This window comes from Cherax quadricarinatus, chromosome 69 (genome assembly GCF_038502225.1).
Source record: "Cherax quadricarinatus isolate ZL_2023a chromosome 69, ASM3850222v1, whole genome shotgun sequence".
Lineage (NCBI taxonomy): Eukaryota > Metazoa > Arthropoda > Malacostraca > Decapoda > Parastacidae > Cherax > Cherax quadricarinatus.
In genome coordinates, this window is record NC_091360.1 from 18,959,003 (window position 1) to 18,977,282 (window position 18,280).

General features: G+C 37.4%; 1 protein-coding gene across 1 annotated transcript in view; it reads left to right on the plus strand.

Moving 5' to 3' along the window:
* The window catches only part of LOC128701918 (organic cation transporter protein), a 210,168-nt gene extending 192,207 nt beyond the window's left edge, over positions 1-17,961 (plus strand). Inside the window, exon 13 of the mRNA XM_070099880.1 lies at positions 17,744-17,961. Within this exon, the coding sequence (XP_069955981.1) occupies positions 17,744-17,831 (88 nt within the window). The 3' untranslated portion in view covers positions 17,832-17,961. The remainder of the gene's footprint in view (positions 1-17,743) is intronic.
* Positions 17,962-18,280: the final 319 nt, after the last annotated feature.

Below are 18,280 nucleotides of genomic sequence, written 5' to 3' on the forward strand. Positions count from 1 at the left end.
CAGGGTGCGCTGCACTTGGGACATCGTCGATCAGCCTGAGAATAGCTAGTACCAGGGACGCCAGTATGGTTTTGCCGGGATCCACCAGTTGTGCAACACAGCAAAACACTCCTTGGTTGACTATTAAGTTCTTTAGTGGGACTGGAGACTTGAGCTGCAAGCCAACATCCTCCTTGGTCAGGAATCGAAGGACTGACCACCAGACAGAGTCCTGCCACTGGGCTCTCTCAAGATCCTCAATAGAGAATGAGCTGTCAATGCTCATGAATGCTATATGCCTCGACAGGGCATCAGCTACATTTTGCTTACCCGGTACACAGCAAATTTCTGGGTTGTAGACATTGAACATGAGGGACCACTGAGCATGCTTTCCCAAGAGGTTCTTATTTGCAAAAAGGGCCAACAAAGGTAGATGATCAGTGTAAATCTTGATAGGGTATTGGTAGATGATGTCTCGAAAATGACTCAAAGCCCATACAATGGCTAAAGCTTCTAGCTCTGTCACTGAGTAATTGACTTCTGCTTTAGTAAGGACACGGCTAGCATAGGCAATAGGCTGTTTCTTACCATTAGATTCCTGCGACGAGACTGCACCAATGCCAACTTTGATGGTATCCGTCGTCTAGGTAAATGCGTTGGTGAAATCAGGAAATCTAAGGACTGAGGCTGACGTTAACTTATTCTAAAGGGTAACAAAAGCATGTTCCTGATCATACGTCCACTCAAAAGGGTGTCTTTCTTACGTAGGCGTGTCAGGGGTGAGATGATGGTGGAGAAACCGGCTATGAAGGTGCAGTAGAAACCCACCAGGATTATGAAGGAATAAACTGTATCTGCCATCATAAGTCTAGGGAATTTCTGCACAGCCGAGATTTTAGACTCCTCTGTCTTTATGCCATTCTGAATCACAACATGACCCAGAAATTTGATTTTCTTCTGCAGGAACTGACATTTGGAGAGCTTTACCTTATGGTTAGCCTGTGCTAGTTTTTCCAAAACCCTGCCAAATTTCTTGAGATGTGTAGTGACATCTTTTGACATGACGACAAAATCATCTAGGTAGACCATGAGCATGCCACCTAGGAGAATATGGAAAATCGTCATCACCAAATGACTGAATGTGATCGAGCTTCTGCACCAGCCAAAGGGCATCCTCCTGAACTGATAATGACTGGTTGGCAGGGAGAAAGCTCTGGTCATCAAATGGGATCTGCCAAAACCCTTGAAGATCAAGAATCGAAAAGACCTTATCACCGATGATCTGCAACAGGTCACTCAGAACTGGCAATGGAAATCGGTCTGGGATCGTAAAAGCATTCAGTTTCCTGTAATCGATAACAAGGTGTCAGGTTCCATCTTTCTTGGGAACCAGGATGAGAGGGGCATTCCACGGGGAACTGAAAATAGTGATGAAAGTGGCTGTATGGCTTCCATGGCAGAGTGGCTTCCTTTTCCTGAGCGGCTTCCTCCTGAAAAGGTCTATGGCTGTATGGCTTCTCGCCGCGTGCGCCCGCCCGACCTGCGCCCACCCTCGCTGCCCGCCCGCACGCCCACCCAACCGGCACCTGCCCGTGCCAACCCATTCCCGCCCACGCCCTCGCCTGCGCCTTCTGCAGTGTTGTGCAGATCGCCCCCGCTCCCCGAACTTTTTTCCTATTTTTTTCATTTTTTTTTATTTTCTTGTGGTCTCCATCTCATAGGATCAAGTTTTTGAGGTTCCCCTCCCACTTTCACCCCCACCCCAAATTTTTTCAATTTTTTTTTTTGAATTACATTTTCTTATGGTCTCCATCTCCTTGGATTAAGTTTTTGGGTTCCCCCCTATGGGGGTAAGCAATCAAAATGGACTCCCCCTATGGGGTTTCGAATTTCTTATGATCTCTAACTCCTTGGATCAACACCATCCCCCAACACCACCCATTTCCACCCCCATCCCAAAATTCCTGCTCCATCTCCTTGGATAAAGCTTTTCTCGATACCAATAATACAAAGACTTTCCCTCCACTTCCTTGGATCAAGTTTTTTGGGTTCCCCTATGGGGGTAAGCATTCAAAATGGACCCCCCCTATGGGGTTTTGAATTTCTTATGATATCTAGCAATCAAAATGGACTCCCCCTATGGGGCTTCAAATTTCATATGATCTCTAACTCCTTGGATCAACACCCTCCCCCACACCACCCACTTCCACCCCATCCCAAAATTCCTGTTCCATCTCCTTGGATCAAGTTTTTCTCGATATCAATAGTACGAAGATTTTCCCTCCATCTCCTTCGATCAAGTTTTTGGGTTCGCCCACTGTGGGGGTAAGCATTCAAATGAACTCCCCCTATGGGGCATGGTACTTTCTCTTAATACAGGTCTAAACAAGTGTGACGTCACCCCACCTGTGTTTACCCAGCAGTCAGTGACGTTACGTGATGACCTCACACAGACCAACAGGCTGAATCTTGTCGACCAAACATTAACTTAAAATGCAGGATAACACTAATACACAATATTTTCATTTATTTATTTATTATACAACCAATACACAATATTTCATATGAATTTCATATGCATCCAACAAAAAAAATGCAAATTAATTGAAAAAAGGTACAATTCATTGACTAAAATCAACATAGAGTAATTCTTTTTCTCTTGAAGAAATTCTGTGCCTTTATTTCTGGATCTTCATCATTGTCAACATCTCAATCCATACACATTTTCACTCAGAACCCAGGATAACCCAAATAATTCCTCAACCACTTTTCGATAAATTCACTAGTCACAATTTTACATATTATGAAGTTAATACCCACACACACACACACACACACACACACACACACACACACTTTTCTTAATCTCTCTTAAGAAATATTCTCTCATCGACAACCTTTATTATCTCACTACAGAACAACTCCCAGATTACTTCGAACACTCTCATAAATCATAGAATACTCACAAAAACACTTTTGAACATTTCCAAACAGCACTAAAACACTTTCAAAATAACATTTTGAATACTCCCAAATAAGATATGACATCTCTAATTTATCTACACTTATATAATTTCATTAAATTACAACTCATTACCCAAACTCCTCCCTCAGTCTCCAGACTTCACAACATTATCACAAAAACTAACTCAAAAACTTATGACATGAGACATTTTACCAAAACTAACACAAACATACACCCACACACCACACTTTACTTTGAACACCAAAAGCAACATCAATTACCGTTGATTACTTCAAAAACATCATTTGAACACATTCAAAAGCATCATCAAACTCCTTTGAATACTCCCAAAACAACCCCACGCTCATTTTTATAAACAGTCACACAAAAAATCACAATCACCAACTCAATACAATATCTAATACACTCACCTCACTGCCACCAACACGCGATGTCACGCCCCACTTTTACTTTATTTAACTTAATGAGAGGAAGTTACTTGTTTCAGCCTGTTATATCTCCAGTACCTAAGATCACCACGGTCAAGATGTTTACCAAATTCTTACCCCCTCCACTAAGATCACATGTTTTATACACACATTCTCTCAAAACATCATAACCAAGATCACTAAAAGCTAAGCTCGCTTACGTCAAGATCACTGAAACTATCTATACTTTTACTAAGATCACGTAACATTTTTGTCTTCTCTAACTCACCCAGCAATTTACATTCTCATCTACACTTATACATTTCATTAAATTACAACTCATCCACCAAACTCCTCCCGTATTCTCCAAACTTTACAACATCATAAAAACTAACTCATGCACACCACACTGTGCTTTGAACAACACCAAAATAAAAAAAATCAATTACATTTGAATTCTCCAAAAACATCATTTGAACACATTTAAAAACATCATCAAACTCCTTTGAATACTCCCAAAACACCACTGAATACTACCAAAACACCACTGAATACTTCTTAAACACCACTAAAAATCACCAGAAACTAAGATCAGCACTACCAGCTAATACCCATTTTATAGAAATCCCCACAAATTTTTCTTAAATATAATGCACATTCCTCCTTACACTCACTAAATTTCTAATAAAATCCATTCCATACCATCTCCTCAAATCCACATAGATTAATATTATACTCATAACCCACAATTTTTCTCGTTTTAACTATTTCAACAGAAAAAAAGTCACCACATTTTCATTTTGACTCAGTAATATTCACAACGTGCCACTTTTTTTTAGAAAACACTTATTTTTTATATATATATCATGAACACATCCAGCTAAGATATGATATAAATCACATTTTAGCCACATTCCCTCGATTTCAGTAATATGAGCAAAATGTTTGGGATAACATTAGAACATTTCCAAAACACTTCCAAATTATGTTGGAACACATTCAAAAATATATTGGAACACTTCCAAAATACATTAGAATACTCCAGAATTACTTTGAACGACTCCATTTTGGATATTTCCAAATTAGTTTTGGAGACTTTATCTTAAAATCGAACATTGTTTTCTTGTTGGTAAACACAGTCAATGGTAGAAATATTCACACGATTTCCGGATAGAAACACAATCCTCACTCTGACAGACGCCATGAAATGGTGTTCACACCAAAGGTAGAAAATCATATAGTCATTACATATCTCCTTACTGAACATCTGTGTCAGCACAGGTCAGACAGAGAGACGCCATAAATGTTATTCACACACAAGCTAGATTTAAGATAATCATCTCTTTCCAGACCAACTGCGTCCTCTTGTGCTAAAATTTAGTGAGGTCACAGGGCTGACAGACACCATGAAATTAACTTAAATGAATTAAAAGTGTGCATGGAAGCACAACAGATATCTTCCCATTATTAACTTAAAAGCATAATCATATTGTGTCCCATTATTAACTTAAAAGCATAATCATACTGTGTCCCCTTATTAACTTAAATATCTTTCCATTATTAACCTAAAAGCATAATCATACTTTTCTTCTTCTTGTTAACTTAAACGAAGTAAACATGTATAAGAGATATAATATTGGTATTCTATCTCAATATTTTTTTCATGGTAAGGATTGATTGATTTAAAAATCATCATGTCTTAAAATTTTTTATTAAACATTTCTCTTTTTAATGAATGAATCATCATATATTATTAATCTTGGTGTAACAACACACTCTAAACATCATAAATCCTCCTCTCTAGGTCTTTTTCTTGTTCTTCCAAGTCCCGTCACATCGGTACCTGTAAATGTTAATATTTTTTTTTATTTCATAAGCATATAATGGGGAGAATTTTGCATCATCATCTGTAAAAGATATAAACCAACTAAAAGTTTCATATTTTTTTTTCACTATCCCAAACATATGTCTCTCAAGTGTTACGTCAGTATTCCTCTCGTTAACTTAATATCTTCCCATTATTTACTTAAAAGCATAATCATACTTTTCTTCTTGTTAACTTTAATGAAGTAAACATTCTCTATGGTAGAAATGATTCTTGGTGTTCAAGTAGAGAGAGGGAGAGAGAGAAGTCCGAAATGGTAAGTAACACATTTCACGAAGAGGTAAATACCAGTTATATATTAGTTCAAATATATCTCTCTCTTCAAGTTATATTTACTTCCTCATAATAATTATAATTTAAATGAATTAAACCACTGATACGAGGTAAATAATTTTGCTTACCTTATAAGTTACTCACACAGTTTTAATGATTTTAATATATTGTTTAATATCTGTGAAAAGTTATCTCCAAATTAATTTCCACTTCTTTGTGTTGTACCATCTATGCAAAATGCACAGATTATACTGTCTATTAAATATTTGACTCACAAAGTTATCAGGTAAATTGTTTTCCAAAATATAATATACCAGATCGTCACTCCACTCTGTTACCATTTCATCAATGAATTCATGCAAATCAAGTACATTTTCTAACCAATTTCTTAACTCGTTGAAAATTCTTTTCACTCAATGATTCACCATCTTTCCTTAAGAGTTGATTGACAGTGTTGCAAAATTCCAACCAAGGAAGATCTTTCACAAATAATAAAATCACCAAGTTTTTCCATATTAGATGCTTTCCATGTGGTTCCCTGACAATGTCTGGTGGTAACTTACACACAACTCTCCCATACACATAAAGAGTTGCTAAATAGTATTAAATGAAAATTTCATTATGATTAAACTTAGCTATTTCAAAACCCATTTCAAAATCCATTTTCATAATTAATTTTTTGGGCTTTGGTATAATAAAAGTTTGAGATAAATGACTACTCCATTCACATTCTCATAACAATAAATTTTCCAATATTTCTTCACTCCATCGTCGAGTCATTTCTTGTACCTCAGCTACAATCTCTTCTTTTGAGAGAACACATTCTACGTCAACTCTTTTTTGAATGGGTTCAACTCTCTTAATTGTATATAACATTTCTATAAACATGACACTAGTATGTTTTGTCACTCTGTTTAATTCAATAGAGTTAACAGCAACCACCTCCATATTTCTTCTTCTGTTCAAGTGATTCCTTACCATTTCACTCCAAGAATTTATACCAAAAATTTCAATCGCTGTCATCATCGAATATCATTTTTTTAATAATACAAATACACATTACATGGAATTTCTTCAAAGCATATATATTATCCATCATATATTTTAATTAATATGTTTAGCCATTGTTAACTTTCCTTATTTTTCAGTAAAAATAAATATTTAGACAATATTTTTTTTGGCAACACTTACTACTTGCTTGTGACATTACGCTCCACCAAACAGGATTGAGCAGGTATCTTCCCCTTATTAACTTAAATGAGCTAAAAGCGTGACGTCACTATCCATCAACACGTTAAAACAGGATAACAAGAGGTCATGGAGTGACTAAACTCGTGTAGGTTCATTCACCTATCGTCATGGTGATGTCACGTAATGTTTTTCATGGAACAAATTTCTCTACACATATAGATATAAAAACCACTAACTCGACAACCCTCGTGGTGAAAAGAGTATATGAAGACACATCTCTATTGAGTTAAAAGAGTATTTAGATGGAGACTTCAGATCTACGTAAGTTCCCTGGACTGTAAAAATTCAGATTTTTGTTATAGTCTAAAAAAAATTCATGTTAGAGTCATCTTGTGTTTAAGTTAACAAGAGTAAAAGTTCAATTAATAAGTGGAAGTTACATGCGAAAAAAAAATTGTTACAGAAGCAAAAGTGTCCACATCACTGCTCTGATAAAGAAATGACTAATTCAATAGAAGACCTTGATCACAACCCTCCAAAACGAAGGAAAGTGACTGAACAATATCTCACCAATAAAGAAATGCTTATAGCAATGGAAGATTTTGAACGTGAGTTTTTAATGAGATATTATTGAGTAAATTCACCCACAATGTAATTTTTAGAAATTCTAATGAGAAATATTCTTTTTTTCATATGAGTAACAAAGTTAATTTATGGGATATAATACTATATTTTATCAAAATTACAGGTAAAGAAGCAGAGAATAACCATAGTGAATCAGGAAAAGATGAAGAAAAATATCTTTCATTAATGAAAGGTACTATTACGAAAGACTTTAGTGGCAGTGATAAAATTCTTTTAGCACAACAAGCAAATTGTTGTGCTGTTAAATTGAAAAAGGGAGGTCTTGCTGATGCTTTAAGTCAGGTTTTACCACTTAGCAATCCATATTTATTTAGATCACCTGGATGTCATAAAGCAAATCTAGCTAGGGAAGACACTCTTGATAAATTTGGGAGCATAAAATTTGTAAATAATGGAAAAAATAACCCAATGATTGCCAATATGTTTGCACAGTATGTGATGGGACCTCCACATACATATTATATGAACTGTAAAGTTGATAAGACCTACTACAATGCATGCAAATATTTAGATACAAAGAAAGGTCATGAGATTATATTCAAAGAGTGCATGAATGATCTTGTTAAGTGGTTATTAACAGATCCCAATGGGATTATAATGGAAAAAGTTGTGTTTCCAGAAGGAATTGGATGTGCTTCAGCCGGAGGTGATTGGTATGCATATCTTAAAATCATTCATGATTTTGCAAAGGAAATGAAAAAACGTTCTAGAAATATTGTCATTATTGTAAAATATGACAAATAAAATATCTCTATAATACTTTTTTTTATTTTATTCACCATTACTCTTAAACATTATTAGGCAACTGAATAGAGATCATACGTCTGCCAGGAATGGTGATTTGTATAAACATCTCTGATCTTTGTTGTTCATACATTAGTACCTCTTCCACCAGGGAGCGATTAACCATCTCAAGAAAGTGGATACAGACAATAGGATGGAAAAATATTTTAAAATTGAAGAAGGAAAACTGTACGATGCATTATTTTTCATGCGAATTGTGTTGCTATAAAAGGATATGGTGCAAGTTATTATTTGGGTAAGAAATATCCTTATGCTGATGTGTATCGGAGTAGAGAACCTTTATTTAACCTGAGAAGATGCAGAGTTGAAGATCGTGATACTCCTGGAACTGTTATCGAGTTTGAACCTTCACCGGATCAAAGAAAATTGAATCTTCCTTATTTAGCAGCCATAATAAGTCAATTTGGTATTGCTGGACCATTGGAGGAAAATACCATTTCTCAAAATTTAATTGAAAAATCAAGAGATTCTCATTTGGTGTATGGTTTAAAGAAAGATACTATTGCAGACAGAATAAGATATTTCAAGGAAGCCATTGAGAGAGTCATAAAAAGTGTGAAAGACAATAAAAATATAAGAGAGGTTATCTTTCTGAAAGGTACTGGGAGGTATGAAACTTCAAATGATTATATCTGGAATATACATTATAAACCCATACTCGTAGATATGATAATGAAATTTAAGGAAGAAGGTATTCGTACAACAATGGTTGTCAGAGAAGAAATTAAAAACATTAACCAAGATCAAGAATTAGAAGATGATTCGAAGTTATCTTCTAGAATTGAAAGAAGTGCTTGGTATCCCTCATTAGGTAAGCAAAATTATTTACCTTGTATCAGTGATTTAATTCATTTAAATTATTATTACTATTATGAGGAAGTAATTATAACTTGAAGAGAGAGATATATTTGAACTAATATATAACTTATATTTACCTCTTCGTGAAATGTGTTACTTACCATTTCGGCCTTCTCTCTCTCTCTCTCTCTCTCTCTCTCTCTCTCTCTCTCTCTACCTGAACACCAAGAATCATTTCTACCATAGAGAATATTTACTTCATTAAAGTTAACAAGAAGAAAAGTATGATTATGCTTTTAAGTTAATAATGGGAAGATATTAATGTTAATAAGGGGACACAGTATGATTATGCTTTTAAGTTAATAATAGGAAGATATCTGTTGTGCTTCCATGCACACTTTTAATTCACTTAAGTTAATTTCATGGTGTCTGTCAGCCCTGTGACCTCACTAAATTTTAGCATAAGAGGACACAGTTGGTCTGGAAAGAGATGATTATCTTAAATCTAGCTTGCGTGTGAATAACATTTATGGCGTCTCTCTGTCTGACCTGTGTTGACATAGATGTTCAGTAAGGAGATATGTAATGACTATGTGATTTTCTACCTTGTGTGTGAACACCGTTTATGGCGTCTGTCAGAGCGAGGATTGTGTTTCTATTTGGAAATCGAGAAAATAGTTCTACCATTGACTTTGTTTACCAACAAGAAAGCAATGTTCGATTTTAAAATAAAGTCTCCAAAACTAATTTGGAAATATCCAAAATGGAGTAGTTCAAAGTAATTCTTGAGTACTCTAATGTATTTTGGAAGTGTTCCAATATATTTTTGAATGTGTTTCAACATAATTTGGAAGTGTTTTGGAAATGTTCTAATGTTATCCCAAACATTTTGTTCATATTACCGAAATCGAGGGAATGTGATTTATATCATATCTTAGTTGGATGTGTTCATGATATATTTATAAAAAATAAGTGTTTTCTAAAAAAAAAGTGACACGTAGTGAATATTACTGAGTCAAAATGAAAATGTGGTGACTTTTTTTTCCGTTTAAATAGTTAAAAGGAGAAAAATTGTGGGTTATGAGTATAATATTAATCTATGTGGATTTGAGGAGATGGTATGGAATGGATTTTATTAGAAATTTAGTGAGTGTAGGGAGGAATGTGCATTACATTTAAGAAAAATTTGTGGGGATTTCTATAAAATGGGTATTAGCTGGTAGTGCTGATCTTAGCTTCTGGTGATTTTTAGTCGTGTTTGAGAAGTATTCAGTGGTGTTTTGGTAGTATTCAGTGGTGTTTTGGGAGTATTCAAAGGAGTTTGATGATGTTTTTAAATGTGTTCATATGATGTTTTTGGAGTATTCATAGGTAATTGATGTTTTTTTTTTTTTTTTTTTGGTGTTGTTCAAAGCATAGTGTGGTGTGTATGAGTTAGTTTTTATGATGTAAAGTTTTTAGAATACGGGAGGAGTTTGGTGGATGAGTTGTAATTTAATGAAATGTGTAAGTGTAGATGAGAATGTATATTGATGGGTGAGTTAAAGAAGACAAAAATATTATGTGATCTTATTAAAAGTATTGATATTTTTTGTGATCTTGACATAAGCGATCTTAGTTTTTAGTGATCTTGGTTATGATGTTTTAATTAAGAGAATGTGTGTACAAAACATGTGATCTTAGCGGAGGGGGATGTAGAATTTGGTAAATGTCTTGACCGTGGTGGTCTTAGATACTGATGTATAACAGGTTGAAACAAGTAACTTCCTCTCATTAAGTTAAATGAGGTAAAAGTGGGGTGTGACATCACGTGTTGGTGGCAGTGAGGTGAGTGTATTAGATATTGTATTGAGTTGGTGATTGTGATTTTTTGTGTGACTGTTTATAAAAATGAGTGTGGGGTTCTTTTGGGAGTATTCAAAGGAGTTTGATGATGTTTTTGAAGTAATCAAAGGTAATTGATGGTGTTTTTGGTGTTGGTCAAAGTAAAGTGTGGTGTGTGGGTGTGTGTTTGTGTTAGTTTTGGTAAAATGTCTCATGTCATAAGTGTTTGAGTTAGTTTTTGTGATAATGTTGTGAAGTCTGGAGACTGAGGGAGAAGTTTGGGTAATGAGTTGTAATTTAATGAAATAATGTAAGTGTAGATAAATTAGAGATGTCAAATCTTATTTGGGAGTATTCAAAATGTTATTCTGGAACTGTTTTAGTGTTGTTTGGAAATGTTCAAAAATGTTTTTGTGAGTATTCAATGATTTATGAGAGTGTTTGAAGTAATCTGGGAGTTGTTCTCTAGTGAGATGATAAAGGTTGTCGATGAGAGAATATTTAAGAGAGATTACGAAAAGTGAGTGTGTGTGTGTGTGTGTGTGTGTGTGTGTGTGTGTGTGTGTGTGTGTGTGTGTGTGTGTGTGTGTGTGTGTGTGTGTGTGTGGGTATTAACTTCGTAATATGTGAAATTGTGACTAGTGAATTTATCGAAAAGTGGTTGAGGAATTATTTGGGCTATCCTGGGTTAAGAGTGAAAATGTGAAATGTTTTCCCTATGTTGTATATGAAATGCCTAATACTTTGAATTCATGTAATGAAGAAAATGTAATACTTTAAAATGGAAAATATTAGTGTCATCCTATGTTTACTTCATTTAAGTTAACAAGAAGATTTGTTATGGGTATTAACGAGAATGAGGAATTATTTTGGTTATCCTGGGTTAAGAGTGAAAATGTGTATGGAGTGGGATGTTAACGACAAAGAAGATCCAGAACAAAAATGCACAGAATTTCTTCAAGAGAAAAAGAATTACTCTATGTTGATTTTAGTCAATGAATTGTACCTTTTTTCAATTAATTTGTATTTTTTTTGTTGGATGTATATGAAATGCATATGAAATATTGAGTATTGGTTGTATATTAAATAAATAAATGAAAATATTGTGTATTAGTATTATCCTGCATTTTAAGTTAATGTTTGGTCGACAAGATTCAGCCTGTTGGTCTGTGAGAGGTCATCACGTGATGTCACTGACCGCTGAGTAAACACAGGTGGGGTGATGTCACACTTGTTTAGACCTGTATTAAGAGAAAGTACCATGCCCCATAGGGGGAGTTCATTTGAATGCTTACCCTTATAGGAGGGGAACCCAAAAACTTGATCGAAGGAGATGGAGGGAAAATCTCATACTATTGATATCGATAAAAACTTGTCCCAAGGAGATGGAAGAGGAATTTTTGGATGGGGGTGGAAGTGGGTGGTGTTTGGGGAGAGTGTTGATCCAAGGAGTTAGAGATCATAAGAAATTCAAAACCCCATAAAGGGAGTCCATTTTGAATGCTTACCCCCATAGGGGGGAACCCAAAAAACTTGATCCAAGGAAGTGCAGGGAAAATCTTTGTATTATTGATATTGAGAAAAACTTGATCCAAGGAGATGGAGCAGGAATTTTGGGATGGGGGTGGAAGTTGGTGGTGTGGGGGGAGGGTGTTGATCCAAGGAGTTAGAGATCATAAGAAATTCAAAACCCCATTGGGGGAGTCCATTTTGATTGCTTACCCCTATAGGGGGGAATCTCAAAAACTTGATCCAAGGAGATGGAGACCACAAGAAAATAAGAAAAAAATGAAAAAAAATTGGAAAAAAATTCGGGGAGCGGGGGCGATCCGGCCGACGCTGCAGAAGGCACTGCAGAAGGCACAGGCGAGGGCATGGGCAGGTGTGGGCGGGCGCCGGTCAGGCGGGCGCACGGGCGGGTGGCACAGACAGGCGCGGGTTGGGCACGCGCGGTGAGAAGCCATACAGCCACAGACCTTTTCAGAGGAAGCTGCTCAGGAAAAGGAAGCCACTCTGCCATGGAAGCCATATAGCTGCTTTCATCACTACTACTGAACTCCTTAATAACTCTGTCACGGAGCATCATTGTAATGGAAGAGTCAGTATTGGACTCAACTGGGAGAACCACATTTACGAGAATGTCAGCTGAGATTTCGCCCTCCACTCTCACCGGGAGAGGGGATCTGACAAGATAGACAAGTGAGGTGTCCTTCCTCGGGAAATTCTCGACTGTGCATGTTGGCGATAAAGACTTGCAACTTACCACATTGCACCATGTGCAAGGAAGGTTCAAAGAAGAGGCCCTTGACTCTGCATGTGTCATTGTTGACTAGCACGTGATCTCCTATGAAAGTTCTGTTCACGTACACCATAACAGGAGTGAGCGACTTAGCTGACAAAATGAAGTCATACTTTGTACAAGTGGTAACTTTGGCCGCTGATGCCATAACTCGAGTCAAACAGTCGCCTGCCAACTGGGAGACTGTGATTTGACAACCACTGTCCTCTACAACAGTGCTAGAGTTAGAGTTAAGGTTAGACCAGCCGACCATAACTGGGTTTCACTGGTAACTGAGCGCTGATGGCCAGGTGACGAGAAACGAGCTCTCTTACGAGGTTGGTCAGGACAAGAAGCCGACCTCGGGGAGAATGTGCTACTGTACATACTCTGAGACAGGGTAGCACTTAGTGGATGCTAAGAATATGCCCCAGAAGGGCACATCCACTCCATTGAAATCTGCTTTCCACTTATCTGGATCTAAGTGGATCTTAAGGTCTGCCATGGTCTTGAAACCAGTAAGCAGATTGCCATGGAAAACAATGTCATCAACAACTAGGAACTTTGTCGACATCTTGTGACCCTGGATCGCAAATTCTAATCTTGTACATCCACAAACCATCAGAGGACCACCTGAGACTCTTCTCAAGGTCTAAATGACAGACAGCTCTGTCAACATGGCCGTGTGAAAGCCAATGTCATGGAAGAGTGCAGAACAAACGATGTTAACCACCAAACCTGTATCGAGGAAAAGCTGAACAGGCTTACGGTGAACAGTGGACTCAACAAACAGTCCACACGGGCTGTCATACCGAACGTGAAGGCATCACAGGCCAACTACATTCCTGGATCCTGTAAGGTATGGTACAAGTCATGGTAGCAATGTCAAGGTGCTCTGTTTCCATGCTGTTGGCAAGCATATCGCTGCCAATGACAGCGAATGCATTGTGGACAGGGACGGAATACCACGACTCTAACAGGGTTACTGCTTCTTTAACTGGTTTTTTGGACGCCACTCTTTCCCCGAACTGTTGGAAGGGCTCCTACTAGCACATGCTTTGTGCCTAGAATGCTTGTCCTGCTACACAGACAGTATACTTCGCAGCTAGTAGCACTCATTAGAGATATGTCCTGATACTGGGCACGGGGACAGTGATGGTCACCAATGTGGGGGCTTAGGTGTGTAACATTCGGAATGGTAGTGCCCATGTTTGCTGCAATTAAAACAAGTCACCACTTGCTTTGCAGGCGATGGTGTGCAGTGATGACATTTACACTTGGTCAGAGGAGATGCTGGCGACTTTGTTGTGCTAACCCGACTGTTGCTATGTGACCGACCGTTTGTACTCATCTTGTCGTTAGTCTTCCTGGGCTTGGCAACATTAGATGACGACTGCCTAACAGCCGTGGCAAAAGAAATCACTTGCTGTGACTAGGGAAATGCTGTGGTTGATGCCAGAGGGACTGGCATGGGAGTGTCAACAAAGTGACAAACCTTGCCGTTCTTGGCAGGCGGCTTGACGGTGTTGATTGCCTCGTACACACCCAGGACTGTGTCCTGGGGACCGAGCCCTAATGCATCGATGGCGTCCTGGAGAATAGGTGGGGCATCTCTCAGCATGACACCTACAGCGAGCATGAGGATGATGTCTTTAATACTATCATCGTTAGTAATCCACTTAGTAGAACATATAGCATCACTGAAATCTTTTGAGGCTTGCTCAAAACGGCAAATTCAAGCCAGGGGGCTTTTGTGCGTGTACTGACACTCATTCAAGACGCTGGTAACAATCTCAAGGTAGTGGCATTGATGCCTACGCCTGAAATAGCGTCGAAATTCCTCCGTAAGCGTGTCCCAAGATTGTACATCGCAAACTCAGTCCATTTGCACAAAAGAACAATATCACTCTGGGTGACATCCACTGTGGCAACAGCAGCACGAATGTACTGTGAATCAGTGGGGTTATCGTATTTAGCCTCAACTGCCATCTCGTCTGTTTGCAACCATGGCTCTAACCTATTTGAACGACTGTCGAAAAGAAGGATCGGGTATGAATGATTAGCATACCCACTAATGGTTGAGACATGAGCCACGACCTGACCAACTGTCAAGACAGCTTCGCTCTCCTCCCACTTGGTCACGAAGCCTGAAGCACCATTGCAAGTGTCGGCAGAAACTGGGATAGCAGGACGGCCACTTCGTGTCTTAGCCATCACTTCAAATGTAGGAATGTAAGGTGTGTCACAAAGAAGGTAAATTAAACAAGAGTAGAAATGGTACGCACTGGGCTAAAACTTTACATGGAGTCAGAGAGAACACAACACGACGTTACTAGGTAAATGACTTATTTAGTGAAATAGTTTGAGCAACAATAACGTGAGGGAAAAGTTCAACAGATAGGAGTAGCGAGCGAATATGTGGTGACGATAGTTTGATTGCTGGCTGCTTGTTAAGGTAGGGTCAGTCTAGCTCCCGCTATCCCCCCCCCGTCCTCTTTATCCACCCCGAAAGGTGACGTGTGGGGCTGCGACCAAACAGTAATTACTCGACTCACAGCTCCCAGCACAACTGTATTCTAGTTGATATATTGGCTGAAAGCTTCACTTTTGACCAATAATAAACTTAGTCCTTACTGCCTTGATTTCCATGTCGTACTTTAAAATCGCCAATTTTTGTAAGTACCTTGCACTTATCATGGAGAGTGATTTCTTAAGCAGTGGGTAACCTTTGTCTCTTTTTCTAGCTTGGAATGTCAGCTCGGGTCATCTGACAACCAAAGAAAAGTGTTAATGGAGACGGACTCAGCAAAAGTCAGGAGACGTAACTTTGTAATCTACCTACCTGATTACTTAGTCAACCCGCAGGACACTACCCCTCCACTTTGCAGTGGTAAAGAACCTGCGTTCCTATCATCTGGATAGACTAGTCAAGCCTATAGACTCTGTGAAGAACTAGTCGTTGGGTTGTCACTCAACAATTTGATAGTACACTCTGAAACGCAAAATATGTATGCAAGTGAATGAACTACAGGGAAGTTCACAAATTGATGGTGAGGTAATTTAGCAATTGCACAAGGAAACTAGCAACAAAATTTATAAAAGGAATTGAACTGGAGAAAACTGGCAGCAAAAATAGCAATGCTGCACACAAAAAATAGGTATTACTCAAAACTGAACTGTGGTACAGGCTTGCTCAACACTCAGCAAAAGGTTACAGGTGCTGGCAGATGCAATTTGGAATGCAAAAACAATAATTTACTTGCATCAAGGGAAGATGACAAAACAATGATATTAACAGAGTATGCAATAGTACAAAAATAACAAAAAATCACTGCATCAAGAAATACTAAATCTCAAACAAAATAAAGCTAATGGTAAAGACTGAAATATAAAAGGACAACAGATAACTGGTGTTAGCAGGGTGTACACTGGTGTTAGCAGGGTGTACACAGGCACAAAAAAAAAAATACACAAAACTCTTGATCATAAGTATGGAACTTCACATGTAATTATTGAAATAAATGGCAATTAAGCATGTTCCTGAAAATGCACTCAATGAGATAAGCTTTACCAATAGCAAAATGCAATACACCTAGGTGAATAGGTACAGATAAAAACATGGAATATGCGTGGAGCAAATAAATGGAGTCACAGGAGAAAAATTCAAGTGACTAGGCACAGATTTTATCACTGCAGGTTGAATAAACAAACTGACACTTAAGAACTTGGGAATTACACTTTAAAACACACTAACAAATCAGAACTATGCAGGGTTGTCAACAGTTTGTTGATAGTTGCAGCTGAGAATCAATCCCAGACCCCTCACCGTGTGAAGCGAGAACTTTAGCCACCAGGCCACGGGGCACCTCAAAGTCCTCGTGCTTATACACCAATGGGAGTGAACACCTAATACTAAGGTTGAGGGATTGATTACCTCTTCCACTTCTCCAGAATATATTCTCAGTGATGGATTGAAAAAGTTGATGGTTAGTCATAAGCCTCACAGATAAAAAATCTCAGGATGGCACACGTGTCTTATCCATCAGATATAACAATATTTAATATAAACTTAATTTGAGTAATGTGATTATAATCAGTGAAATATTTCCTAGCCAGATTTTTTTAGTACTGTTACTGAGATAGATAAATTCCTTAGCATGTTAATAATGATTAAATTGTACCAATTTGAGAAAATTGCTAACTTGGTAATTTTCTGAATTATGAAATATGTTTAGTGATTAAGGCAGGAATTATTCACTGACTGAAGAAATTTCCATAACAAATTAGTGGTGTGGTAAAGACCCAGGTAATGGATTGTTAAAGAAATTATCGGAGACAAAGTTTGGCATACTTAGAAGCTTTTATTCTGACATTTATTATAATTTGTTGTCCCTGATGTGTGTTTCATGTCATAAAGTTTTTCTGAAATTCTATAAATTATCTTTAGCAAGAAGTCCGATATTCTCAAAATACTCTTTAATGTCCTCACCCTTCACGTGGATGATATGATGCCAGTGATGCACTCTAAATACTAGGAATAGGTGTTTCTTTCTTTGGATCAAACCTGATTAACTCCAGTTTCCAAGGCATTGTGTGGCCCTTTTAAGTTAAGAGTTTTCACCGAATTTAATAACAATATTTAATAACAAGTTTTTGATATATTTTTGTTTCAGTGATCAGTCTATATGGTACTTCACGTGTTGTTCCAGTTGTCACAACAAGTCTACACCTCAAGAAAATACTGCTCACAATAATGTTTGAACACAAGAAAGTTAGGTTAAATCTGTAATAAACCTGCAATAAATCTGTAATAAAGCATTTAACAGAGTTAAAGTCTTATAGGTAAATAAATAGACTAGATAAGCAGCAGTCATTTAAATACTGGATAATAATAAAGAAAAGCTACGAAGAAAATGTTTCATTTCGTTCACAACTTATATATATATATATATATATAATGTCGTGCCGAATAAGTAAAACTTGTGATTTTGGCTTAAATAGCAACGCTCTTCTTGCCGAAAAAGGCAAGCAAAAATTTGTGTATGCAATAATTTCGCAATAATCTTTCTGAACCTATCGAAAAAAATATATTTCATGAAAGTAATTAACAGCAAAGGCAGACCTGGTGTGCACAGATCATTACTGCTAAATCTCAGAATTCAGAGGGAAAGTGACCACACACAAAATAAAAAAAAAATCTTGGAACTATT